Source organism: Mchenga conophoros, linkage group LG15, assembly GCF_057382185.1.
Source record: "Mchenga conophoros isolate Kocher_MC1m ecotype Shallow Benthic linkage group LG15, M_conophoros_male_GT1.1, whole genome shotgun sequence".
NCBI classification, from domain to species: Eukaryota; Metazoa; Chordata; class Actinopteri; order Cichliformes; family Cichlidae; genus Mchenga; species Mchenga conophoros.
Window position 1 is genome coordinate 20,959,474 of NC_140540.1, and position 24,861 is coordinate 20,984,334.

The window sequence follows — 24,861 nt, forward strand, 5'->3', positions numbered from 1 at the left end:
GTTGCCGCTCCTAAACATGTGGCCACCTGATAAACTGCCACTAAATAAGCCAAATTAAACATAATCACAAGTCACACAGTTGAAGTTTGTCTATGAAAAAACAGTAAGTTAAATTTAAATGTATGTATACATCTTAGTTCATCTGATTGTGGTATGGATCGCCACAGATGCGGATTATAAATTCCTGTTTGCCTAAAATGTTGTGTTGTTCTTCTACCCTATTTTTTAATTATGAAACCCTTAGACAGCCACAACTGTGACTCCACACTGGGCTAAGTTTGTCCCAGAGAGTGGGGCTGTGGAGGGGCTGCAAAGAAACTTGGCTCAGTGTGTCCCTCTGTAATTTGTGCTCCCCCCTCTTGTTCAGGGCGGCAGAGCTGATGACGAGGACGGGCTCAGTCGTCACTCTGGAAGTCGCCAAGCAGGGAGCCATTTACCACGGACTGGCCACCCTCCTCAACCAGCCAAGCCCAATGATGGCAAGAGGTGAGCGCACACACAAGAAGCAGGATTTTATTCATGACTAAAAGTTCTGGTGTATGGTTCTGGATGTAATTTTGGAAGCGCTGATGATTTGTGGAAATCTTTGTGACTTATTGATAACTTTGATGGCTTATTAATCAAATTAAATCAACTGAGAATTGATTTTGAATTCTGGTTAGTTGTCTTCAACTATTTCAGCCATTATTTGTACAGATAGATGTAAAAACTTGTCTTGGGTTCAACCTTTTCCACACGCATGCTGATTTTTCTCTAATTCTGGTATAAATGTAATATTTGTATCTATTTTTTTTTAATAGATACAAAGGTTGTTTTCTTCTCTTTTTTTTTTTTTTTAAAGGATTGGTAGTAAGACACAAATGAATAAAATCATTAGGAGTTTTAAAAATAATGAAGCCTACCTCAATCAACAACCCTCAGAGGCATTTAAAAACGGCCACAAACACGGCTCTCTAAAGTATTTAAAAGTGGTAATGAATGAACTATTGTTGGTCCCACTGAAGGGTGTGCCAGTAATTTGGTGTTGTGGATGATGGAAAAGAAGCAGGCTTGTCCAGACAGTGTGTCCTTGTTGTCTTCCTCTGCAGCACAGTAAAAATCCTGCTAGCAGACTGGAGGATATAATGAGAGCTTGTGGCCAGAGCCAGCTGTGTGTGTGTGCAGACACACGTGCATGGCAGAGTTTACAGGGTTGTCTGGCTCTGCGCTGGTCTTTGTCTGCTTGAGCGGTGACCCCAGGTTCATTAAGGAAGCGTTCTGGCCGGGCCAGTCTGTGGTCCACGATGACGATGAAGGCGTGTTTCTCCCAAATTCCCTCGACCGCAGACTCTTGCACCGCTGACAGAGACGTTTAACAAGCAGACGTCGAAGGACGGTCTTTAGTTACAGGAAACTGGACAAGCTGAGCAGGAGTGTAGATTCTCACAGAACGATGGCGTGAAGCCAGAAGAAGAAACAAATTGGTAGCTGTGCTGTATGGATTTTATATGAACCTATGTTTAAAATACACTTAAATGCCTTTAAATTAGCATCAGTCACAATTACAGACGCCCCAGCAGGAGATCAGCACTTTGATGTGTGTTTAAAATGGTCTGAGACAACAAACGACTCCAAAGAGGTGAAATCAGTTGGGCCCAAACACAAGCTCGACTAGAACAAAGGCTGACAAACTGCAGCAACACAAAGATTCACTTTTTTCTTTTTAACTGTTTTCCTCTGCTCCTGTTTCTTCTTTCACCTCCAGCGTCAGACCGAGGCCGTGAGAAGAACGGGAAAATGCGACCAAAGAGTGAAGGCTTCGAGCTGTACAACAGCTCGGTGCAGAACGGCTCTCCAGAGAGCCCGCAGCCCGGCTGGGACTCTTACCCCGAGCCAAAGAAGATGAGCGGAGAAGACCGGCTCCTGAAGAACCGAGCCGACCATCGCTCCAGCCCCAACGTAGCCAGTAAGAAAGCTGCTTATTAATTATTTATTACAGTGTCATTTTAATAATTCCTCTTCTTCCGCCACAAATATAAGGTGAACTTTAACTTTAGTTCTGCACAAAATAATGAAACCATTCCTACTTATTTGGTTTACAGACTGTATATTTAAGAAGGATGTACCCACTGGGATGTCGCGCATTGTTTTAAAGCCTTTAGTTGGCCATGTTTGCTGTCACAGTGTTGTCTGTTTTGGAATCGGATATGGTCATATTTGGTTAAGAGCTTGGGCTGCTAAATTATCAATAATAGCAAACTTTCCATGTGTACATGGATACCTAATAAAGTCAGTTTTATTTATATAGCACATTTAAAACTTGGCTTGAATTGTTGCAGGTAAAGCCAAGTGCACAGTGTCGGCACCCACCTGTAACTCAAAGCAGCCACATCACTAATAATACATAACTTTAAGCTTTAATACAGTTTAAACAGATGAAGTATATTAAAAAAAATCATTGTTCTTTACTATGTTTGAAATCTTCCTTTCATGGTATTTCACATCCCAACAAATTATATGTAATTTATGCTACAAGCTGGGAATTTCCTTTTACAGCATGTAAAATATCTGTAACAAAGTAGTCTAAAGGGCAAAAGGTCATTACCATAAATTAAAATATGAAACAGAAACCAAATGGCTCAATCAATTAAGAGGAGAGCATAAAATCATTCATAGTTCAATTATAATGCAAAAAAATAAATAAAACAATTGATCCATTGAGCCATCGCTGGTCAACAGCGTTTGGTGTGGGCAGTAAAGGAAATAGGAAAAAAAATCAAACCGCCCTCATGTTATTCTGTAGCTACTCCACCCTGATTTAGAAACACAGTAGCAGCCAGTTTTCCTGCTGCTGGAAAAATATTTATTTTCAGAAGAAAAGAAAATATTTTCAGCAACCATTTTCATTCTTCTATTCCTCAGTAATTGTGTATTGGTGAGACACTTTGTTTTTTTGTTACTGCACTAAAGCAATGGTTTCTCCTGCCTCTGCTTCAGATCAGAGCCAGAGTCCTGCAAACAAATCAGTGTACCCCGGAGGACCTGGCACCAAGATCACCTCCGTCTCCACCGGGAACCTGTGTGCAGACGTAAGTAACCATCAGACTGAATCCTTACCCTTATGGGAAATGTAACAGCAGAGTGACACAACATTTGAGCACACTCGGTATGTTGAGCAGACATGAGAAATCATTTATCAGGTTTATGGCTTAGTCTTGTTTATTCCTGGAAAACCATCTCAAAATATTTTGTTTTTTTTCACACGCTTGTTTTTTGTTCCTCAGGATGAGCCCTCTCCTCCCCGCCCAGAGGCCTACCCCATCCCAACTCAGACATATCCCAGGGAGTACTTCACCATCCCAGCCTCCAAGAGCCAGGATCGGGTGGTGGGACCAGGGCAGCAGGGGCCCCCACCACACTGGCAGGGTATGGAGGACAGAGATCGCCTCCCCATGGGCGATAACATCCACAACAACAGCATGCAGGTACGGAAGCTTGAGATACTTTTCAGATACTGTTTTTCTGGGCGTTACAACGCTCTATGAGACCCAAAAAGATTAGTAAAGTTTTATTATTCATCAATGTGTTTTTCCAAATCACATTTTGGTGACACAGAAATGTTTGAAGCCATCAGCTTGTTGACAAGCCGATCATCATCTCCTTCTCCATCCTTTTCTGGCTGTGAGCTCCTCTCATCTTCGTCCTCCCAGTTTTGAGCATCGTTTGTTCCATCTCTTATGAGTCACCGTGGTTATATCTGCATATGCAAAGGCTTAAAAAGTGTCACAGGATTGAAAAACATATTTAAACATTAGAAATACAATTTAAGATAACATAATAAAACAGACAAACTAGAGCCTACATAATAACCTCTAAGGTAAACTTGGGAATGTAATAAGTAGCTGATTGAGGTGATATTGATTATTTGTGTTTCCAACCACCCCTCCTCTCTCCTTTTATAACGCATACTTTTCCTCATCTAATATTTAATGTTTTGATTGCTTTGCAGCGGATTAATCACTCTCAGGAGGACTTGTATCCACCACCAGGAGGCATGAGGCCAGATGAGCGAATGCAGCCACACTACCAGCACCGGGACCTGGACTACCCACACAGAGATCTCGAATACCAGAGAGGTCCACCTGGAGGTAAGAAGGAAAACCTGACTTCAGATCGGATCAGAGAGGATGACAGAAAAAGGACCGCAGCACCTGTTAGTGTGTTCACTACCAGATTATACAGCATCTTAAAGTCAGCATCCAAATGTCCCTTAAAAGTTGATTATCCTTCATGATTACATAAAACACACAAATCATGATATTAAATTCAAGGACCAGAGCAAAGACAATTTGCTAAAGCATAGCAAATCAGACATGCTGTCATTTCTGACATTCATCAGATGAAAACAACAACAAAAATAATAACTAAGTTGTAAGTTATTTCACTTTAAAAATAAATATAAAAATCTAATGTTTTGGACTGCAGATGCCCAGGAAAAACACTCTGTAGTTTTACCATCACCAAGCCTCCATCTTTCTTCAGAAAGCTGATTAGTACTAAAGTATTGTGCCAACATTAGTGATAAAATTCATTTTTAGGCTAAGAGGGTTCAGAGGTACTGATACTGGTTTTTCATGGAGGTTTAAAGGCTTAGAAACCACTGTGCAGTTGGTGTCCCTGGTCAAGCAGGTGACCATGTGTTTCTTTGTGTCTGCAGGTCTGGTAGGGCCCGACCACTGGGCTCCACAGCCGCAGGTGTCCTCCTCCCTGGAGTCATCAACATCAAGCCAGGAGCATCTCAACTTCTCTGCGTCCTCCTCTTCTTCGAACAAGACCCAAAACCAGAAGACCGGCCCGGGCAGATGGAAGACGCCCAACGCCCCTCACACCGTGCCACCGCATTCGGCACAGCCGCCGTCTCGGTCTGACCTGCCCCCTCCTCCTCCTCCACCTCCAGCAGCTTACCCCGAACCCTACGACCCACAGCCGGACCTACCGCTTCCGCCCCCTCCAGCTGCTATCAACCCAGTAACGGCTCAGCAAGCTGCTGACCGCAAGAAGAGAGAGGAGCAGCAGCGCTGGTATGAGAAGGAGAAGGCTCGGCTTGAGGAAGAGAGGTGGGCTTGTTTTGTTTATTGAAATGTTAGCAAAAAAAGCATCTTTGTTATTTACTATTTACTATATCCGGCTTGCTATTTATTATTTCTGAGGGAAGATGTAGACAAGCATTTATGCTTGTTGCATTTTAAGACCTTGGCCAAGTCACCCTTTTAAATGGCACTTTCTCTAAAAGCAAAAACGTATTAGTACAGGATTCCCATTTTTCAATTAAAAAAACAAAACAAGGTGATGTCATACTGCTACATTTATGCATCTGATTTTGAGTATTAATGATGATGATATTGATGCATTTCCAGGGATAGGAAGAGGAGGGAGCAGGAGAGGAAGTTGGGTCAGATCCGGGCCAACCCTGTCATGCCCGTCCAGCCTCACAACGGAGGAGCCATGCCTCCTCCTCACCACCAGCCCCCTGTGGCCTCCATGGCTCCACCTCAGCCTTACCACCCCCCACAGCCTCAGCCTCCTCCACCCAGACCAGAGAAGCTGGCCAGTCTGCCGCGGTCTGCTGTACCTCCTCCTGCTAGTGCCTCCAACCCTGCTGGTAACAAGAAATGTATTAGTTACTTCTTGTTTAAACAAATAAACCAGTCTTGTCTCTGTAATAACTAGTATTCAATATGCCTGCAGGCATGGACACAGTGATCAGGGAGCTGCTTCCACAGCAGCAGCCGCGAACCATCGAGAGGCGAGACCTGCAGTACATCACAATCAGCAAGGAGGAGCTGACGTCCAGCGACAGTCTGTCTCCAGATCCTTGGAAGAGAGATGCCCGAGAGAAGGCCGAAAAACAGCAGCAGCTTCACATCGTGGATCTGCTGGACAAGGAAATCCAGGAGCTGCAGGTACTTTTGTTCACAACAGTGGGAGGAGTGATTTGAAATCAGAGATCATGTTTTAGAAGGAAGTAGCAGAGTTATAGTGATCGACTTGACATTATGAGGATATTGTGGAAGAGTATGATCAAAACTGCTATGCAAACTGTTATTTTATCTTCTTGCCTCAAGTAGGAAATATTTAATGGTAAAAACCAGTAAAGATCATTCAAAAGAAAGTAATTAGGTCAGATATTGTTAGAAATGGTTCACCAGATATTGATATCAAGTGGTAGGTGCAGGGTGTAAATGTTGCATCACACAAAAGTATAAAAGATATGATTATTAGAGAGGTAATATATCTCACACTCTTTCCACTCCTGCATCTATGCGTGGATAGAGCAGGGTTTAACCAAAGACATAAAGCTGGATTTCTGTAAAAGCTACTGGCCGGTGCCCCGTTCTGATACTTAGATGACCTTGTGGCTTATTCCGGTAAGACGACTTCAGTTTCTAAACATCATTTTGTTTTGCAGGCAAAGCCCGAGCGAACAGCGGAAGAAAACGACCGCCTCAGGAAATTGATGCTGGAGTGGCAGTTCCAGAAACGACTGCAGGAGTCCAAGCAGAGCGACGACGAGGAGGACGAGGAGGATGATGAAGACGTGGACACCGTGATGATCATGCAGAGGCTGGAGGCCGAGAAGAGAGCCAGGGTAAGAAATGGAAGGAAATGACTGAGGGGGAAAAATGAGTTCATTTGAAGGAAGTAGGGAAGGTGCTTTTTTTTTTTTCTTAACAAAAAGAAAAGGAGGGAGTCGAAATCGTATCATGTGCAAAGGCTGCTTTGGCAGAAATCAAACTTTCTGACTTCTGTTTTTCGAGCGTTACTACCCATCAGCTCAGAGTTCAGGGCGAGCCGCAGGAAATCGGGCTGATGGGGGGGAAAACAGAACCGCCTTTCAAATGCTAGAAGGGAAAATGGCTCCCACTATGAATGTCCTGCAATGTGCATCTGCAACATGCTTCTATCATCGCTTTGCCATGCTGAGCTGCTTAAATCTGATTGGCTGGAGGGGTGGATGGGAGGGCAGGCGGCAGCAGTGTCGTTAAAGCTGCTTTCACATCTCGTGGATGTGACTTTTATTTGAGCAAACGCTGCACATGTGCAGCCTTTTGATTATTTAAGCACAGGTCTTGCACTACAATGGATATCAAATATCCAGTATTTTTAAGGTGAAGACGATGCTGGGTGTTTGAATTCACCGAGTCATCCAGCACGAGCCTGAGTGTGTGTCGAAACCTCAGGAGGAAAGTGCTTTTCTAGGTTCAGACACATCAGTTGTGCATTCATCCGGGTCGTGTGTAGATCTGCTGTGTGTTCCTCCCAGTAGCTCTGTAGTGAAGGTAACTGTTTTGTAGCTGACTTTTACCAGACTTTGACTGGATATCTTAGGATGCGGAACGTGGGTGTCTTTAGTAGCTGTGGATGAATCTCAGAGTTTGGTTGACTGTGTGAATTATTTTATTTTTTTATGTCTTTGGTTTGCTGCGTTCTTTTTCTTTGTTGAACTACTTTATTCATCTTGAAGACTGGTATACACTTGGTTTTAAAATCTGGGACTTTTGGCTGCTTAGGAAGGGAATTTAGGCTCATATACACCAGAAACATATTTCAGACACTAATAGAAATGTGCAGGCGTTTCCAGCTGTTCACAGTGGTTGGTCAAAGTAATTTATAATGGGGGCACAGATAAAGTCTTTTTTACTGTCTATGAGTACTGTTCCCAAGTACTGAACTGGATAAAGTGCGCAAAAGGTAAAACATTGGATAACGTGGTTAGAGGTTATTGTGACAGTATTACTAACATAAAATAATCCATTTAAATGCTGTCCAGTCATCTAATGTGCATCACTGCAGTGAGGAGTTATTGCTGATTTAGGATAATTGTGTCTCTTTGTGGTTGTTTGAGTGAGGTTTGTTTGACTTTTTTCCCCACGTGTGCATTAGTATGTACACTACCACAGGTATGTTCTGAAGTGGGTCCCAGACCACCAGTAAGGTTTGGTAGTGCTCCTCGGTGGTCTTTTACACCTGTGTTAGATTGTTCATAATGTATTTTTAAGCTAAGTGTAAACAGGGTCTAGTTTAGGTCTTCATGACTAAAAGTGGACATTTAGTTAGCTTACAGTAAATGGATAATACCACAAAATTACAACTTTCTCTAAGAAGTAAAAACTTCTTGGACTATTTTACTTTACCAAAGCTTCATTGATAAAGTTGAAGAGAAAAATATGGGACGATGAGCTCAACGTTAAAGATGTAGCTCTGTAGTTTTTAGATTTAAAAGCTTCTCATCAACAGAGTAATAAGACCAAACCATGTTTTCACTTTATTCTATGTCCTCCCCTGCTCTTCTCTTATCTCTGTTTTACTCTTTAGTTCCTCCCTCGATTTTCTAATCTAGTCTTAACTCCTCCTCACCTTCCTTTTCAGTATTTGGGTATTTCCTCCTCCAACTATCTCCCCTCCCTCTCTCACTCTCTATTCTCTTCTTCTTCTTCCTCTTCAGCAGCAGACTGCTGTCCCAGCTATCTCTGTTCTAGACTTGGTATGTTCATCCTGTTAATGACGAGTATCTTCTCCCTGCCCTTACATCACTTCCTGTTTCCTGTCTGGGCTTCCCACCTGCCCGTGTCTCTCCCTACCCATCTGGGCTTGCTGTTGTCGTTTCATCGGGGGTCGTGGTGGTAGACGGGACTGGGCCATGATTAGCTAACGAGCAGTTGGTCCTAGGATGCTTGATGTTGTTTGGCTGGGGAAGCTGTCCATCTCTTTGTCAACTCAAAACACCTGCTGGGGGACGGTGAACGAAGCTGCTGCTTAAATATTGGTGTTTGATAACTGCAAACCAAACCTGTCCATGCTTTCAGATTAGCAGAGCTGCGGTTGGTGTGATTCTTTTCAGCAGTGATGTTTTGAGTACATATTGAGGTGGCGCCTGCATGGCTGAATGCATCATGGGGGGCATCTGGGTCGAGACCAATGCATGACAGTCCTGCGAGCCCCCTGCGCTGCCTGCGAAGGGCCACATCATGTTGTCGTGGTGGTCATGAATCCATCCGTCTGTCTACCCATCCATCCATTTGTGTGTGACCTGCTGAGCCTCTTTGTCTTCTCTGTATAGGGTCTGTTCAACCAAGTTATTAGATTAGCTAATTCTTGCTTTACTTGATTAAATGTACATAAGAGATGGACTTGGCCACCCAGAGACTCAGATCCATTAGTTTGTGAAGTACAATTTTGAAACCTTTAGGAGAGTCGAACTCCAGGTCTCGAGGGCCGGTGTCCTGCAGGTTTTAGATCTCACCCTGGGTCAACACACCTGAATCAAATGATTAGTTTATTACCAGGCCTCTGGAGAACTTCCAGACATGTTGAGGAGGTCATTTAGCCATTTAAATCAGCTGTGATGGATCAAGGACACATCTAAAACCTGCAGGACACCGGCCCTTGAGGCCTGGAGTTCAACAGCTGTGCTTTAGATCATCATTTTTGCTTAATGTCCAACTCATATTTGGACATGGAGTTAGGACTAATAAGCTAACAACAAGAGTTTTTACTCTAAAACTAGATCCTAGTATACAAAATAAACACATTTTGTACTAATCAAGCATTAAGGCTAATGATTGAGACCACAAACTCATCAGGAAAGTGTTTAATTGGGTAAAAGAAGAAACAAAAGTAGGGTCAATTTCTCGTAGACTTCTATACAATTGTTTTTGCAGGAAAGTTCTTGCCCCCTACTGGCAATTATCTATATTGCAGGTTCCAGACATTTTTAGACACTACAGCTTCAGAACATCACTTTGTGGTTAAATGATTGATAGACAGATTTAGTTTTATTTAACCAGGGTCATAGCATTGACCTGACCATGACCTAGAATGATGTAGTTACCATATTTACCCTAATGCAATAGTGGCAAATATTAACAAATAACAAAAATAAAGAAGGAAGACTGCATTGCCTTCAAATCTACTGGAAAACCTTTACAGTGTAAATACAACTTTTTTTTTAATGGAAATATAAAGACAAAGAAAAGTGTAGCCAAAATAGTAATTGTAAGAAATTAAAAATATATAAAATTCACTCAATAAACAAATTGAAACGACTCAAGCAAAACAATATATCCTGCATAAGAATTAGAAAAGGAGCAAACGGGGAGCCTTATTGGAGCTTCTTTGTGGACAGATACCACCGCGAACGTTTGGTTAAACTGACCCTTTAACCACCATCCAGCCCTAGAATGGGTGTGTTTGTTTCGTTTGTCGCCATGCTGCACTTGGTTTGTCGGGATTGTTTTCGGAATATTTCTGCTGCAGCCCATTAAGCTTGCAGTTACTTCAGGTACGCTTGATTTATTATTCCTCTGCTGCTCAGTGGGACATTTAATGATCTGTAAACGAAATCAAGTACACCTTAAGTAGCCAAAGGAGGGGCTGTCTTTGCTTTTCGCTCTGCCCTTTTCCGGTTGTTGTTACTGCTGCTGCTGTTGTCGTTGTCGCTGCATGTCGGTGTGTGCATGTTTAGCAGTGTGTGCGTGCGTGCGTGTCTGTTTCTTTCTGCCTGTGCTGTGTGTTTGCAGTGCACACAGCTCCTCCCCCCAGGAGCAGTCCTGTGAGACAAATGCAGTTCTACCTCACATTTGTACACAAACATATTAGTGCAGTTGAACAAATCCAAAAGAAAATGTGCTCAGATTATGTGTCTGTGAATGCCACGCGTACTAATTTCTTTCCTCATTTGCATGCGTGCCTTGCGGCATGTTCCCCGCGGGTGTGTGTGACCAGTTGCAGGATGAGGAGCGGCGGCGTAAGCAGCAGCTGGAGGAGATTCGTAAGCGGGAGGCAGAGGAGCGGGCGAAGCAGGAGGAGGAGAGGAGGTGGAGGGAGGAGGAGAGAGCCAAGCGAGAGGCCGAGGAGAAGGTCGGTGTGTCTGTCCTTGAAACCGCTGGAGTTCTGACCTGATTAAAATTAATGCTTTGTGCCTTTATTAAAGTATTACTGAGTCAGAGCTTCAGGTGTAGCACAGATTAGGTTTACACACACACACACACACACACACACACACACACACACACACACACACACACACACACACGGGGGTTGGACCGATATTTGAACAGTAATTACATTATATCCAAATCTACAAAATTATGCAGCTTTCTCTTGTCTTAAATTTTTTTTTTTCCCCTGTTAGGGTGCAACAGCCAGCTGCTAATACACAATAAAACCAAAGTACGCGATGCTAACAAGGAGCTATTAGCATGATAAGAGAAAGAAGGTCCTTAAAAATCCTCATTAAACATCAAAAATTCCCGTTAAGAACCAAAATATTGGCATTTGATAAGATTTAATGTAATTTTAATTCAGATTGTTGGATTATACTTAAAGGTGCTAAACTTTTAGATATACTGGCAAACTGTTTCCCCTGTTACCAGATAACAGTGTTTACAGCACAGATGATGCAAAGGACTACATTTTTAGTCCTACTGAAAAAGGCTTTTAATTTGAAAGTGTTGCATGTCGTTTTCCTCTAGGTTGTCAATGTAAGCTAAAATGTAGCCACTGTGTTTACAATTCAGTTCGTTTGCATATTTAGCCTGCACTTTGGTAAAAAGAAAATACGTTTTATATTCTTTGTACATTCACACCTTGATTTCATAGAGATTTTAAACTATACCAACCCATCACATCGGTCTAACCCCTGAATGTGAAGATGCTTTGGAAGAATTCAGACCCTTTTACCTGGTGCACTCTTAACTGTCTAATAAATGCAATTAAAATTGCAGATAATAGGATTTTATCAGTCCTACTATAAAGTTAAACTATAGTTATTTATATATTAATCCTTTGTATCTAGCCTCAGTTTGGTGGGCCTTTAGCAAACTGTTTTCCTCTGTAAGCAAGAGATTTTTAGTTACTTAAGCTGTTGTGGGAAATAGAGAGCAGAGCGAGAAATGCAGCTGTCATTTTACAACCCTCACCTGCCGCCACGAGCTCCGGGTAGTGATTGAAAGAATGAGATCGTGGATTCAAGCGGCGGACAAGGGCTTCCTCTCACTGGCGGTCAGGGTTAGCGAGAGTGTGAGGTGAGCTCTGTCTCAGAGTACTAGTAATACGTGAACATACAAGAAGGAAAAAAAAAAAAAGCAACGAATGAATGGATGACAAGATGGGACACTTAATGTGGGATTAATTGCCAAAAAAGCACCTTTGCTTTGTTTTAAACTAAATCTTCACTGTAACGGTAAAATGTGCAGCAGATGAATGAGTCTGAAAACTTCCCAAAGCTTTTACTTTCATGCCTTTGTTGGCTTAGTCTTCAATGTCACTTAGTAACTCAGGTTAATATGAGAGATGAAATGTAATACATGTGCTGTATTTTTAAATGACCAGTGGTTTGGTGCAGCATTCACCCACCCACATGTGTCGTGCGTGTTTAATCAAACATGCTCATTGTTTTTTATCTTTGTGTCGTGCCCGCTGATTTCACTGTGATACCGTTAGCGCGGTCCATTTGTCCGGTGAGCTGCAAACCACCCATAAGACCACTGGTTGTTTAAAAATAACATGCATATTTATTCAGATTTTAAAGTTCAATTTCAACTTTAGGCATCCCAGAAATCTCAGGGATTTGATTAAATGTTAATTAGGAGAATATTTAGGTGTTTCTAAGATAAATAAACTGTTTTCAGGCTGTTATGATTGTTCTGATGTTTATTATGAAGTTGTCCAGTTGCATGTCCTCATCCTGTGCACCCCCCCCACCCTATGTGATGTGTTGCTGTGTCATGTTACGTGCCTCCACCCACCTGAAGCATGGGACTCCCATCATGTTGTTGTTGTTATCGTCAGTGTGCGTCAGGAAGTTTCAGTTATTTTGGGGAAGCAGTTTTGATTCATTTATTTTTTGTGAGGTTTTTAATTTTATTTTTTGTTGTCATTTCATCCAGCATTGCTTTGGAAACTATGTTTAGGGGAATGCTGCCCACCCTCCTCCAACTTTTCCCAAAAACCACATGCTTTATACCCACATCATGCACACACACACACACACACACGCACACACACACGCACCGCAGAGGTCTGTCGGCCCACCTGCCTCATACCCGCCCTCAGCCATCCATACTGTACATATTCAGAAACCCAGCCGCTCACTCATTCAAACCCCACACATCCACTAATCCCTCCCAGTTTCTTCAGATTCCCACTGGGCTGGCTGAACCTGGCCATAGCGGCTCGGATACACCCACAGCAGCGCATGGTCTCTCTGAAGACATGTACAATCACAACTACACTCAGCCCTCCCCTCAGCCTCCTCCTGGCAGGCCTTCAACACATGAAACGGACCAAAAAATGTGAAGATAATCTGATACAAGAAGCATCCAGATTGAGTGACCCCGGAGCGGCTGGTCACGCTCCAAACCTCAAAATCTAAACACATTCACCAGTGAAGCTTCATCACAGGCCTCCCACCCCCTAGTGTAGATTTTGGAGCTCAGCCACTGGAGACAGGGTGGGCTGGAAACTTAAAAACCTACCCACAAACCGTAAAATACAAACCCGGGCCACACATAAAACCGAGCACACATGGACACCCAGCACACATACACAAACAGAGTGATGAGGGAAGAGGAGACGGCGGTAAGCTGGATTCTTTTAGCGTTGTGTCAAGTTAGCGGATTTCATAGACCAGTCGGAGGAGATTTCCCAAGTTTGGTTGATGGACAGCATTAAAAAAAAACCCACGATATTAGATTTTCGCAGTGATGTGGAGCAACATATGCATCAGGCGTGACGTTCAAGAGTGCCGAGCTGCATCAGTGTACACTCACAGACACAGGAAACCAGCAGAATTGAGACCAGCACAGGGGCATCAGCCTTGAAGTTGGTCCCTGATTTTATTTTATTTTTTATCTTTCTGAAACCTAATAAGATGATTTAAAAATCATCAAAGGAAAAAAAAGAAAGAAAAGCTGGCCTTGTGAAATAGCTGTAGGAAGGGAAAGCAGATGTGGTTATGTTCCTAAAACTGAGAGCACATTAATCATAACATTTTAAAGATGAAGTTAATCGTTCCCTTTTGGATGGATTGTTGACATCAGTACTGAAAAAGTAGCTTATTAGTTAATTAATGCTTTTTTTTTTAATTTGAGTTACCAGCTCCTCAAATGTGTAGGTTTGCAATTTTTTCAGAAAAAGCAGGAATTTAAAATATTCCACTTTCGCCTCTGAGGAAACACTTCCTCACATTTGAATAACTGAAATTATGTATCATTTCATAAACTTTATGAGTTATTTCAATCAAGTTAAATAGATTTTAAATGAATAATAAACACATGAATCATTCATGAAAGCAGTAATCAGATGCTTCTTTCCAGAGCAGCCGCGTCTGGACTGTTTTCACAGCTTGCAACCATTTTTTTTTTTTTTTTATTTCTTTTTTTACCTCACATTATCCTGTTTATGCTTGAAGGGAAATTGTGCTTGATTATTAATTACACCTCCCATTTGCAGCCTAAAAGGTTTACATGTAGATAACTTGGAGAGCTGCTTACTCTGATTTATAAATTATATAAAACAAATGGAGGGGAAAAAAGCTTTTTCCATTTGAAACTTTTATTAGTTTAAATCTTAAAATGTTCTCAGCTGGTCGAGTTTTTTGCTTGTGATTTTGTCTGCTTTGCACCACAAAGCAGGTTTATATGACTTTAAATTTAAGGTATTTTTCGTATATTTGTTTTAATAAGAAACACAGGAGAAAATAAATGTTATAGTTGTTTATTAATAAAACTTTTTTTAAATCCCAGAGGACGCACTGAAGTGTGAGGCAGTACCTTTATGCAACTGAGCTCTGCCCCCACTTCTTAATATCATTTTAGCTCATACTTCCACTTTTGAGCCACTTTTTTTCCTATTGATTTTCCAGTTCTTTCGTCCCGTGGATGATCTTAAATCAGGGATGCTTCATTTTTGTTCTCGGATTCAGAATTGTTACACATCAAACATGTCATCAGTATTTCTGAGTCATTCATCAAGATGCAGCTGGAACACCTTATGAAACGATGCCCCTGACCTGCTGGTACGGTTTAGTTTTGGCGCACTTTGCGGTTCTTACACGCGGCTGTAGTTCAGGTTCAGTTGGAGTTTGGGTGGGAGTCTCATCAGACTGGTGGAGCGCTGCTTGTGCAGAAGCAGAGTAGTGCAGCTCGTTGAGTAGTTTCCCACGTAGCTGATTAGTGTTAGGTGTGAGCCATTGAGAGCGGCGCTTACTAACAGGTTGTCCCTCCCCTAGAGGAGACAGGAGGAGGAGTACTACGCTCGCCTGGAGGCCGAGCGGCGCCGGCAGCACGAGGAGGCGGAGAGAAAGCTGCTGACGCCTGACGAGCCGGCCGGTCTGTATCGGCCCCCGCTTCCACGGGATTACCAACCCCTTGCCCCCCAAAACCCTACTAACACCCCCCCACCCCCACCACAGAGAAACACCTCCTACCTCAAAACCCAGGTCACCTCCCCCGACATGCTCTACACCGCCAAGTTTGTCACCTACACGGGCGATGACGAAGACGAGGAGGACGCCACCAAAGCAGGGAGTGGCGGCGGCGGCCAATCAGGTCAGGTGAAGCTGTCGGCGACCCGGAAGTCGTACGGCGACCTCCCGGCCACCGCCTCGCCTAATCACAGCAAGCCTCAGCCGCCGCCCACTGCGCGCAAGCCCCGCCCTCTTTCTGACGGCATCTTCCTGTCTGGCTCGTTCCAGCCGCCAGTCAACAACTCCAACAGTACAGCCCCCCCCCTTCCTGCCAAACCGAGCTCCATGCCCCCAGGAGGCTATAAAGGTAGAACTGGAGAGAGGAGTCAGGCTCGCCACAGCGCCCTCTAAAGCGCCCGCCCCTCCCTCTCACTCACTCATCTTCATTTTCTACCCACTCCTTTATGGTTTAGTGCTACTTTCTTCTTGGTTTATCTTGTTTTCAGTAGAGAGGTGCCCTTTCACTTCTACCGTCTACTTTTTCCCTCTTTTACATGTTTGTCCAAATTTATTTGTTTTTTCCTTTTTTTTGTCGTCGATTCATCACTGTTAGTTTTTATATGTAGAAATTTGCCCCCCCTCTCTCTTCCTCCTCAAGCAAATCAGGTTCTGTTTGTTTCATATTTTTCATTGTAGGTTTATTTGAACACCTCTTGTCCCCCAGTAATTTTTTTTCCCCCCCCGCCCTCCGTCCTCATCTTCCTCCAATCACCCTCCCCTCCCCCTTCGATCAGCACTAGTGAACAGAAAAAAGCAATCGATAATCACGCCACCACTTTTTGCTGCAGATTGAGACCCATCAGAGCCAATCATAGTACTGTTGGTGTTGTCGCTCGCCGCCTCCTTTGTGTCTGGTTGGTTGCTGCTTGGGAATTTGGGTTGGGGGGCGGGGGTAAAGGCCAGCCGTCAGTCTGCCTGCCTGCCTGCCCGTCCTCCCCACCCCCCCGCCCCCCCTGTCCTGCCCCGTGGCTCTGCTTAGCGGTGTTGGCTTTAAAGGGAAGGAGACACACCATTGGCTTCTCACACCCATCAATCACTCAATTGAGCAGAATCATTTCATAAACATGCAAAAACTGCACACAGCAGCAGTGTGTTGAGTGAAGGAGCTCCTCTTTGTCTGTGTCTGTTTAAACGGCTCGTTTTCCTTCTCTATAGCTCAGTCTACTCTGACCACACTGACGGAGCGCCATAAATTCTAGAGGTTCATGATCAGGCTGCCGCTTTTTTTTTTTTTTTTTTTTTTTTATCAAGAGGTTAAAATAGTCTTTAACGCAGTCCAAATGTGGATTTATCCATGTCAGATATTATTTCAAGATAGGCATCTCTTCTTCATTGTTTGAAAGAGTTCGAGCTGCAGCCAGCTGGCTGCTGTTTGGAAGTTTTGTGTTCCCACAAAAATTTCACCCAGAATTTTATTTATTCCGTATCCCTTGGATAGAGCTCGTATAAAAGATAAACGCAGGGCTCTGCGATGGAAATGTGAAACCTGCTGAGCCTTAAACACGCATTCTTTCCAATGACCAGCAGGCGGCGAGTAAACAAGCCAGCTTGGAAGCTAGCCTGAGAAGATGACCTCGCTAAGCAATTCCCTAATGACTTTATGGTCAGTTATTAGATTTACTTAATAAAAGATGATTGTTTTGTAAATGATGATCCAGTTTAGAGTTGAAGAGAAAAAACAAAGCAAGGTAAGATTTAGGGAGAGCTTCTCTGCTCCTGATGGAACAGGAACCCATGAGGTTTTTGATCCTCTTTTAGTTTAAAAGAACAAAAAAGTCCCCAAAATAAAAAAAACAAAAACAAATTGGGGACTAAAGTGGATTTTTTTTCTTGTCACATGTAAAAAGCAGCTCAGTCAAAAAACCTACAACTGATAAATTGAGGTTTTGACCCCAGTACATATGTGGTAGTGAGTTATTTCCATAGTATTGGTATCACAGATTCATCAGGTTTTTAGCATCTTCTGTTAAAAACTTTTTTCATAATGTAAGGTTCCCAAAAATCTAGTAAGTACCTAAACTAGGCATTGTGTTGGCCTGAAAAAAGACAGATGACTCGGTGATGAGTAGACATAACGATCCCTTTGTGATGCTGTCAATTTGAGCAGTTTGAACATCCATAGACAAACAGAGCTTTGACTGCAGCACAGTCTGAGTTTCAGCAGCACCTGAGGTCCAGGAGGCCGCCTGCACCTTTAACACGAAACCACCTCCATCGCCGCTGCTGCTTATATTAAAGATCAAAACACATCCAGGACCTCATGGGAATTCTGTGCTGCAATCTCACTTAAATTAAACAAAATCATCCCACTAACACCCCCCCACCCCCAACAACCTACCTCACCCAAACACCCTCTCCCCCCTCCCTCGGGAGTAAAATCTGCACGTTTCACCTCACAGTCAAACACATTGTGCATAAACACACAGCAAACAGTGCACTTTGGCTGCCAGCAGCTCACCCCAGTAACCGGCTTGATTTCTATTGCTTTTTACTGCCTGTGCATAGCTTCCACCAGGCTGCAGTCTGTATTTATTTCCTTATTTATTCTTTGCTGCTCTTCCCCACTTTGCGTGTCTGTGTTTTGGACTCTCTCTTAATTTGCTGTCCCAGAAGTGCCTAATTTTCCCTCCTCGTATCAGCTTTTGTTTCATTTCTGTCATCTCGCCTGTCAGTCTGTGTCTCTGCTGTAGCTTCAATGCTGTCTAACGCTGCGGCTTTATTTACTAAAACCTTATTACAACTCCCACAGGGCTTTGCGGCAGGTTCAGGTGAACAAACAGCACCTGAGTCTCCAGCTTCCCTGCCAATATGAAACTGTATTTGATGTGTGTTATTTGATCAGCTGGCAGGTCCTAGAGGTTTGAGTCTCACTTTAATAAAGTGTGGCCTCTTCTTGGGTTAGAGGTATTTTTGTGTAATCAAGATTGAAACCACAGGAAAAACAATACAGATGCCAGTTTGCCTCAAAGGTGCACGAACCGGAGAAAGCTGCAGAGGAAGGACGAGTTCAGTTATCCGCAGAGAGCGATGCTCAAACAGAAAGATGTGTACCAGAGCAGGGAAACAAAACAGCAATTTAAACGGGCGTCCTTTGGCCTCCAAGATAACCGAGCCAGAGTAAAAGAAAAACATTCATAACCTTTGAGAATCAATCACAGGCCAGTGGATGACTTTTTTCATGTGAATGTGAAGAATTTTCTATTGTAGTGCCAGAAGTATAATTTTCATCTCTTTTGGCTGCACAGAGGAATGTTTCTGGCCTTGAACGAGGCTTGTTTCTCTGTGGTTGCTTTGTTCTCTGCCAGTTTGTATTTATGTGGGCTGAAGTGGGACCCGGTTTGATCCCGTCCCAGACTATACTTCAGATCCCCCACCCCCTCTTGCTTTTGGCTCCATAAAACCCAAAGTAAAAAGCCTGGGAGCTGCCAGCTGGATGAATCTATCGGGGTTCACACCCCATCACTGTGTCTGCGTCTGAACTGTACCAACCTTTGATTTGCATCCTGAAACACGAAACCTTACATCCATCTAGACTGCAGTTGTGCTCTTTGAAAAGGCAGCCAAGTAGAGTTGGGACTGGATGTTTAATGTCTAACTCGTGGGTTTTTCCTGAGTGAGATTCAACCACTATTCTCACCAGTACACAGAACACAAGAGAAGAAATCCTCTTTACCATGTGGAGCCAGTGTTTCCTCTTAGCATGCCGTGCCAAATACTGAGCCACGAAGAGAGTCTGCCAGGTTTTATCATCCCACATTTCTCCAAGTTCCTGCTTGCTGGTTTTAGCAAGTGAAATGAAACATTTTATCAGCTAAAAACAGAAAAGAACAGCCTTTATGGGCATTTTTTTAAACGATTCTGTATTCTTGTAAACGTCTTTTTAAAAAAAAAAGAAGAAGAAGAAAAACAAAACCACGTCGGCTATTTTGAACAGGCAATTGGTGTGAGACAATTCCTAATTTATACTCAATTTATAAAAGGGAAAACAAAACAGCCAGGCACTGTCACACGGGATACTTTTACAAGTATCTGGGTTCTTTAGTTATTTCAGCACGTTACAGGAAAAGCTGTAAATGGTTCATCCATTGGGGACTATTTTCAGTGGTGGATTAATACGCGTTTGGACCACTGGGTTCCAACCAGGGAGCACTTTGCAGGTATTTCTCAAAACAGCAAATAGTTACTCAAATGAAGGTAGCTAGGGAGATACATCCGCCACTGTTCAGTGGCGGATGTATCTCTTTTGGTCATTAGTTCTGGTTAATTATGATTTGGTAAAATTAATAGATAAATGGTTAAAAATTCCATATTTTGCCCTCTATGTGGTAGCAAACTTGACTAACTCTATAAAAAGAAACAAACCAAAGCCTGGGTTGGTCACCAGTCGGAGGCAGTAGATCTGCAAACAGCTTCAGGAAGGAAGCAGGAATCTGCACCAGCATCCAGTCCGAAAGTGGCCAGCAAGCTCCAACACATCTGGGCCGATGTGTTTAAAAAAAGAGCCTTAGTCAGAATTAGAAGTCTGTTTTTCTTCCTGTCCGGCTCCAATGCAGCCGTGTTGGCCAGAGAAGATGTAATTGGGTGTCAGTGATCAAAGTGTGCCCGGGATCTTTGTGTTTTGGAGCTGAAGTGAGCGATGGTCATTTTTAACAACCAAAGGGAAGTAAACAAGCAAATAAAAGAGAAAGTTCAAATACTTCTGAAGCTTTAATATCAGCACTGTCGGTTTTGGTCTTTATTGAAAGTAAACCATTAACACTTCTATAGCCAGCAGGAAGGAACTTGTATTTTTGTGTGCTGGAAACAAGTCTCAGACTCCTGGCTCATCGGATCCTGCGATGGTTTTACGAAGCTTTACCTTCGTTAAGCTGTTGATGTTGCTACAGTTTGGAAAGACACAGGAATGCATAAAACTAACGTCTCACTTGGGGTTAAAGGTCGCGGTCACCCTCTTCATGTTTGTTCACCTGGCTTCTTTGGGAGCCCTTCTTCATTTTTCTGAAGATACGCCGAGTTTAAGCACTGCTGGATTTAGATAGTAACAGAATTGGTTCGGACATGTTTAGCGGTGACCTCAACCTCAGAGCCCACCTGACACTTCCACAGACCATTGTTGCTGCTTGGGAATGGCTCTTTAACTGCTTTTTACTTTAGTGCTGTGTTTCTCTCTCTGCTCGCTGCTCTAGTTTAATGAGATCTGAGGTTTTTGTCTAATGCTTCTCACAACTCGCTCTCTTTTCTTTCCTCCTTTCTGCTTAGGCTGGTCTGTGGGAAATGAAGTGATAATGACTGGAGAAGCTGCTGGGTAATGGTCACCGGGGTCTCTGGTCTGCTGTCGATTCAGTTTGACTTAAAGCATTTCCAAGTGCACTCACTATGCGTAGTTGTCGTCACTGATAATTGATATCAGAGATCTTCCGAACCGTCTCCCAGCAGCTTCTGTCGCAGATGATTTTTGGTTAATCACAAGCTGCACATAAGCGATGCTAATTCGTGTCTTGCTGCTCTTTGTCTTTCTGCTGTGTGGCTCATGAACATCTAGCAGGATTTAACTCGTACACTGGAAACTCATCAGGAGTTGTAGGAACAGGAGAAGTCTACAAGGACCCGAGAGACAAATGGACGAGGAGGTGAGCTCTGTTTTATTAATTTTTTTCTTTCTTTGCCACTTTTAGTCATGGGTGGTTGTCTCTGTTGTAGCAGTCTACATCCATTTTGCCTTAAACTACAGATAATTTGGGTTTAAGTGCCTTTAAAAATGAATTATTCCTAATGACCAGCAGGAGGCAACTCCTCTCGCTCTAAAAAGAAAAGACACCTACTTCTCCCTTGACTTAATGTCTCAGTAAACGCTCCCCTGGTGAGTTTATGGTCTCGGTTACTATTTTTGAGTCATTAAATAAAAAAGGATGTTTATTTTGTAAATGATCATCTTTATTTTGGAGGGAAAAGTCAAGTTGGTACTCAACTATAATAAACCTGCATTATTTCTTCTAGTAAGTTTCTGGTTTTAATCTTAATTTTGCAGTCAAGAGCAGGAGAACTCGATCCCCAGCGATGCTCCGGAGAGTCTGACCTTCAAGGAGCGCCAGCGCCTCTTCTCTCAGGGGAAGGAGGTTTCCAACAAGGTCAAGGCTTCTCGCAAACTCATGGAGCTGGAGAACGAGCTCAACACCAAGCAGTAGACCTGAGCCTTTCACCTCCCAGCGCCACCTTAACGCCGACGCCACCGTGATAAGGTGCTCCTGGGGGACAAAAACATCGAGAGAGAGAGAGCCGGCGCTTGCTCCCCCTGACACTGACCGTCGCCGCCCGTTTGTTTTCCCCTCTCTCTCTTTTTGCTTTGACTTAAATCATCGAATAACTGGACCACTCTTTTTTTTTCTTTTTGACGTAGCGATATCAGCAGAAGAGATTTTTATGGCTTAAAAATCTGCTTCCCCTTCGTGTTAAAACCTGTTAAAGATGTATAATGATAAAGCACTGTAAAAAAGTTTTAATTATATCTAGTGAGAGTCCGAGAATCACATGACAGAAAGGGGATATATTTTTGTTTGTAAATTTTTTTTTTTTTTTTAATTTTTTTTTGGGGGGGGCGGTAGAGAGAGGTTTATTCTCTTTTTTTTTTCATAGCTAAGTGAAATTTGAACAGTTTTACAGTTTTATTTTATGCTCTATTTTCTGTATCATGTTGTTTTTCAATCTTTTTTTATCCCTCCTTGCCAGCAGGAACGCCCAACGTTGAGCTCCACACCTTTTTATTTTATTTTTTTATTTTGTTTTTTAATTAAATTCTCAGCGAGTGGAAACACTGTTATTTCATTCTATAGCGAAAAGGTGTGGGACATCTTTTTTTTTTTTTTTTTTTTTTCTGTGATTTTGTTTTAGAAAAACTCTGAAAAGGTTCTTCGGGAAGGATCTTTTAAGTGCACAACGTTACTGTAAATACTCGGGTCCACTCACTCTTTTACTACTGTAGAAATCTGCCAGGAAACTTAAAAAAAAAAAAAAAAAATCTGCAAAACTAATGTGATTTAACAGCCCTCCTCTTCGCTGCCACCAGAGTCACATTTTTACGTGTTTCTCCCCTTCCTGACTTCTACTTTTATTTCCTTTTAACCAGAGTAGTCGTGTGAGATGAATTTTTCGCCCTAAATTCAAGTCAGAAAAAGGAACTTGTTTTGTTCACCCACAATGTGATTAATGTTGGTTTTCACAGTAATATTAATATTGACAATAATATAACAAAAAGGAAAAAAAATGCAGCTACTCTTTAAGTGCTTGTTTGCTTTACAGATATTTATTTCAAACCTTGTGGAAAAACTTGCACAACGACTTGTTTTATTATTAAATATGTATCTGCAAACTGTTCTGAGATTACATTCGGGAACTCTGTGGTGATAAGAATAACAATAATATTAATAATCTGTGGGTTTTTTCTGCTTTAGAGACAGAAGTGTTCTGTTTTTACACCAGCTGTAGTCGGAGGGAGCCAGGTGTTTCACAACATGACCCAATTGTACAAATATACACAACGCAACACAACACACAAGTGCAGTCTCAAAAACTCACTCACCGCCACTGCTGATGTAGAAATGAAGCGCACTTCAAACCCCCTCCCCCAAACTTGTGATGTTTCAGATGTATCTCTCTCTCCCTCTCCTGCAGTTTGTTTGTTTGACTCCATCCTGTGTGTCGACTTATATATTTTTTCTCAACAGGAGCCTCTGATAAGACATGACGAGTTAAAGACGCTGTTATAATAACTGACCTGTAAAAACACTACAAGATGCTCCCCACACATACAAACAAACACAGCAACAACACCAACTTCTCCTTTTTAGGTTTCAAAATGAACTGAATCATTTAAATGGTTTCATGTTTAGCCTTTTGTAAATCATTAATAAATACAGATTTTTCAACAGTGTGGACTGGAAGCGTGGTCTTTTGTCACTGCGTTTAAAATCGACATATGGTTAGAAACAATTCAATTAAGACTATTACTTAACTAGTTAGGGTGTTATGTAGCCTTCACAGCCTATTTGTGTATTTATACGGTCACTTTTTGGGTACATCAGCACTTTGTATAGATAGAAAGGATTAAAGACAAGCTATTTATAAAAGCCAGTGGTACTACATTCAAATGGAATATGAACTGGCGGTGAAACGGTGCTGGGGCATTTCGGGTGTATTTAATCTGGGACAAGTGCTCTGATTTTGGAAGTTGTGTTTGATAAACTATTATTATTATTATGTGTTACTACCGGTATTTTAAGTTGTCATTAATGATACAAAAGGTAACTGTATTCGTAAAATATTCCACCAGATAAAGTCGGTGTAATATACTTGATGGTTAAAAATTAAAGGGCTTCCGAACTCGCATGAAACGATGGTGTTTTTAAGATTTCTTCACTTATAACATAATTTGCTAAAAGTTTCCAGCATATCTAACCATGTACTTGAAAGTATGATCTGTCGATATTCGGCGTATTTTATTTTAAAATGTGTAAAGGTTAACAAAGTTAATACTGTGGCAGATCGTCACTCTTCGGAACTCGCTGAAGAATCCTGACGTTTTAAAGATTTTTCTTTTCGGTTTTGCTGATAATGCATGTACACCTACTGGCGCACGTTTAAAAAAACTTATATGTAAATCGGCCTGCTTATTTTAACGCGTAATCAACTATAGCATAAAAATTGAAGTTCAACTTCGGAGATGATAGGGTAACTTTGGGAGAGCTCTTCAGAACTCGCCCGGGAATTCTACAGTCATTGGAATCGACACGTTTTTAAAATGTCTTTGCTGTTTATGCGTTTTGCTTTTCGATATTAGTGTAAGGATTGGTACACAGAACTAAGCAGCTGAATCGGCGTTCTTTATTTTCCAATACATGAACAAATATAAATCTAAACCCACCATCATTACATTTGGGAACTCTGTGGTGATAAGAATAATAATACCATCATATCACCACCAAAAGCAAAACTAATCAATAACGCTCAGCAACATTACACTTCCTGTTTCCTATCATCTTTAGGTGGAAACTAGCGAGCTAACTCTGTTAACTTCTTACTCAGTTAAATAAATAAAAAATCCGTTTTCATGGATACCTGGATTTCAAACTTAATTTTGCTAATGACGTCAGGCTTAAAGACCGGAAAAACACGTCTCTGTGTAGAGATTATGAGCGACAGGAGTAAATACGTTTAATATAATCATCTTTGTTTGTTGAAATATATTATGAAAACATGTAACTTTTTTACCGCGTTTGTAACAGAAAACGAACATGGCGACGGTTTATTTCTGTAACGTTAACCCGCGCCAGTGTCCTCTCTCTGGAGATCTATTTAGA

General features: G+C 42.2%; 1 protein-coding gene across 17 annotated transcripts in view; it reads left to right on the top strand.

Annotated features, from left to right (window-relative positions):
• The window catches only part of afdna (afadin, adherens junction formation factor a), a 123,582-nt gene extending 100,150 nt beyond the window's left edge, over window positions 1–23,432 (top strand). For 5 of the 17 annotated variants that reach the window (XM_085247172.1, XM_085247168.1, XM_085247173.1 and 2 more), the window contains 14 exons: window positions 368–486; window positions 1,745–1,945; window positions 2,977–3,068; window positions 3,264–3,464; window positions 3,989–4,127; window positions 4,697–5,096; window positions 5,397–5,641; window positions 5,728–5,942; window positions 6,449–6,628; window positions 8,486–8,524; window positions 10,765–10,899; window positions 15,272–15,371; window positions 21,051–21,138; window positions 21,537–23,432. In XM_085247172.1, coding sequence (XP_085103298.1) covers window positions 368–486; window positions 1,745–1,945; window positions 2,977–3,068; window positions 3,264–3,464; window positions 3,989–4,127; window positions 4,697–5,096; window positions 5,397–5,641; window positions 5,728–5,942; window positions 6,449–6,628; window positions 8,486–8,524; window positions 10,765–10,899; window positions 15,272–15,371; window positions 21,051–21,138; window positions 21,537–21,693 — 2,311 coding nt within the window. In that variant the 3' untranslated portion in view covers window positions 21,694–23,432. Of the gene's footprint in view, window positions 1–367; window positions 487–1,744; window positions 1,946–2,976; window positions 3,069–3,263; window positions 3,465–3,988; window positions 4,128–4,696; window positions 5,097–5,396; window positions 5,642–5,727; window positions 5,943–6,448; window positions 6,629–8,485; window positions 8,525–10,764; window positions 10,900–15,271; window positions 15,816–21,050; window positions 21,139–21,536 lie in introns of all 17 variants that reach the window. The other 12 variants (XM_085247170.1, XM_085247181.1, XM_085247174.1 and 9 more) reach the window with 9 other exon arrangements.
• Window positions 23,433–24,861: the final 1,429 nt, after the last annotated feature.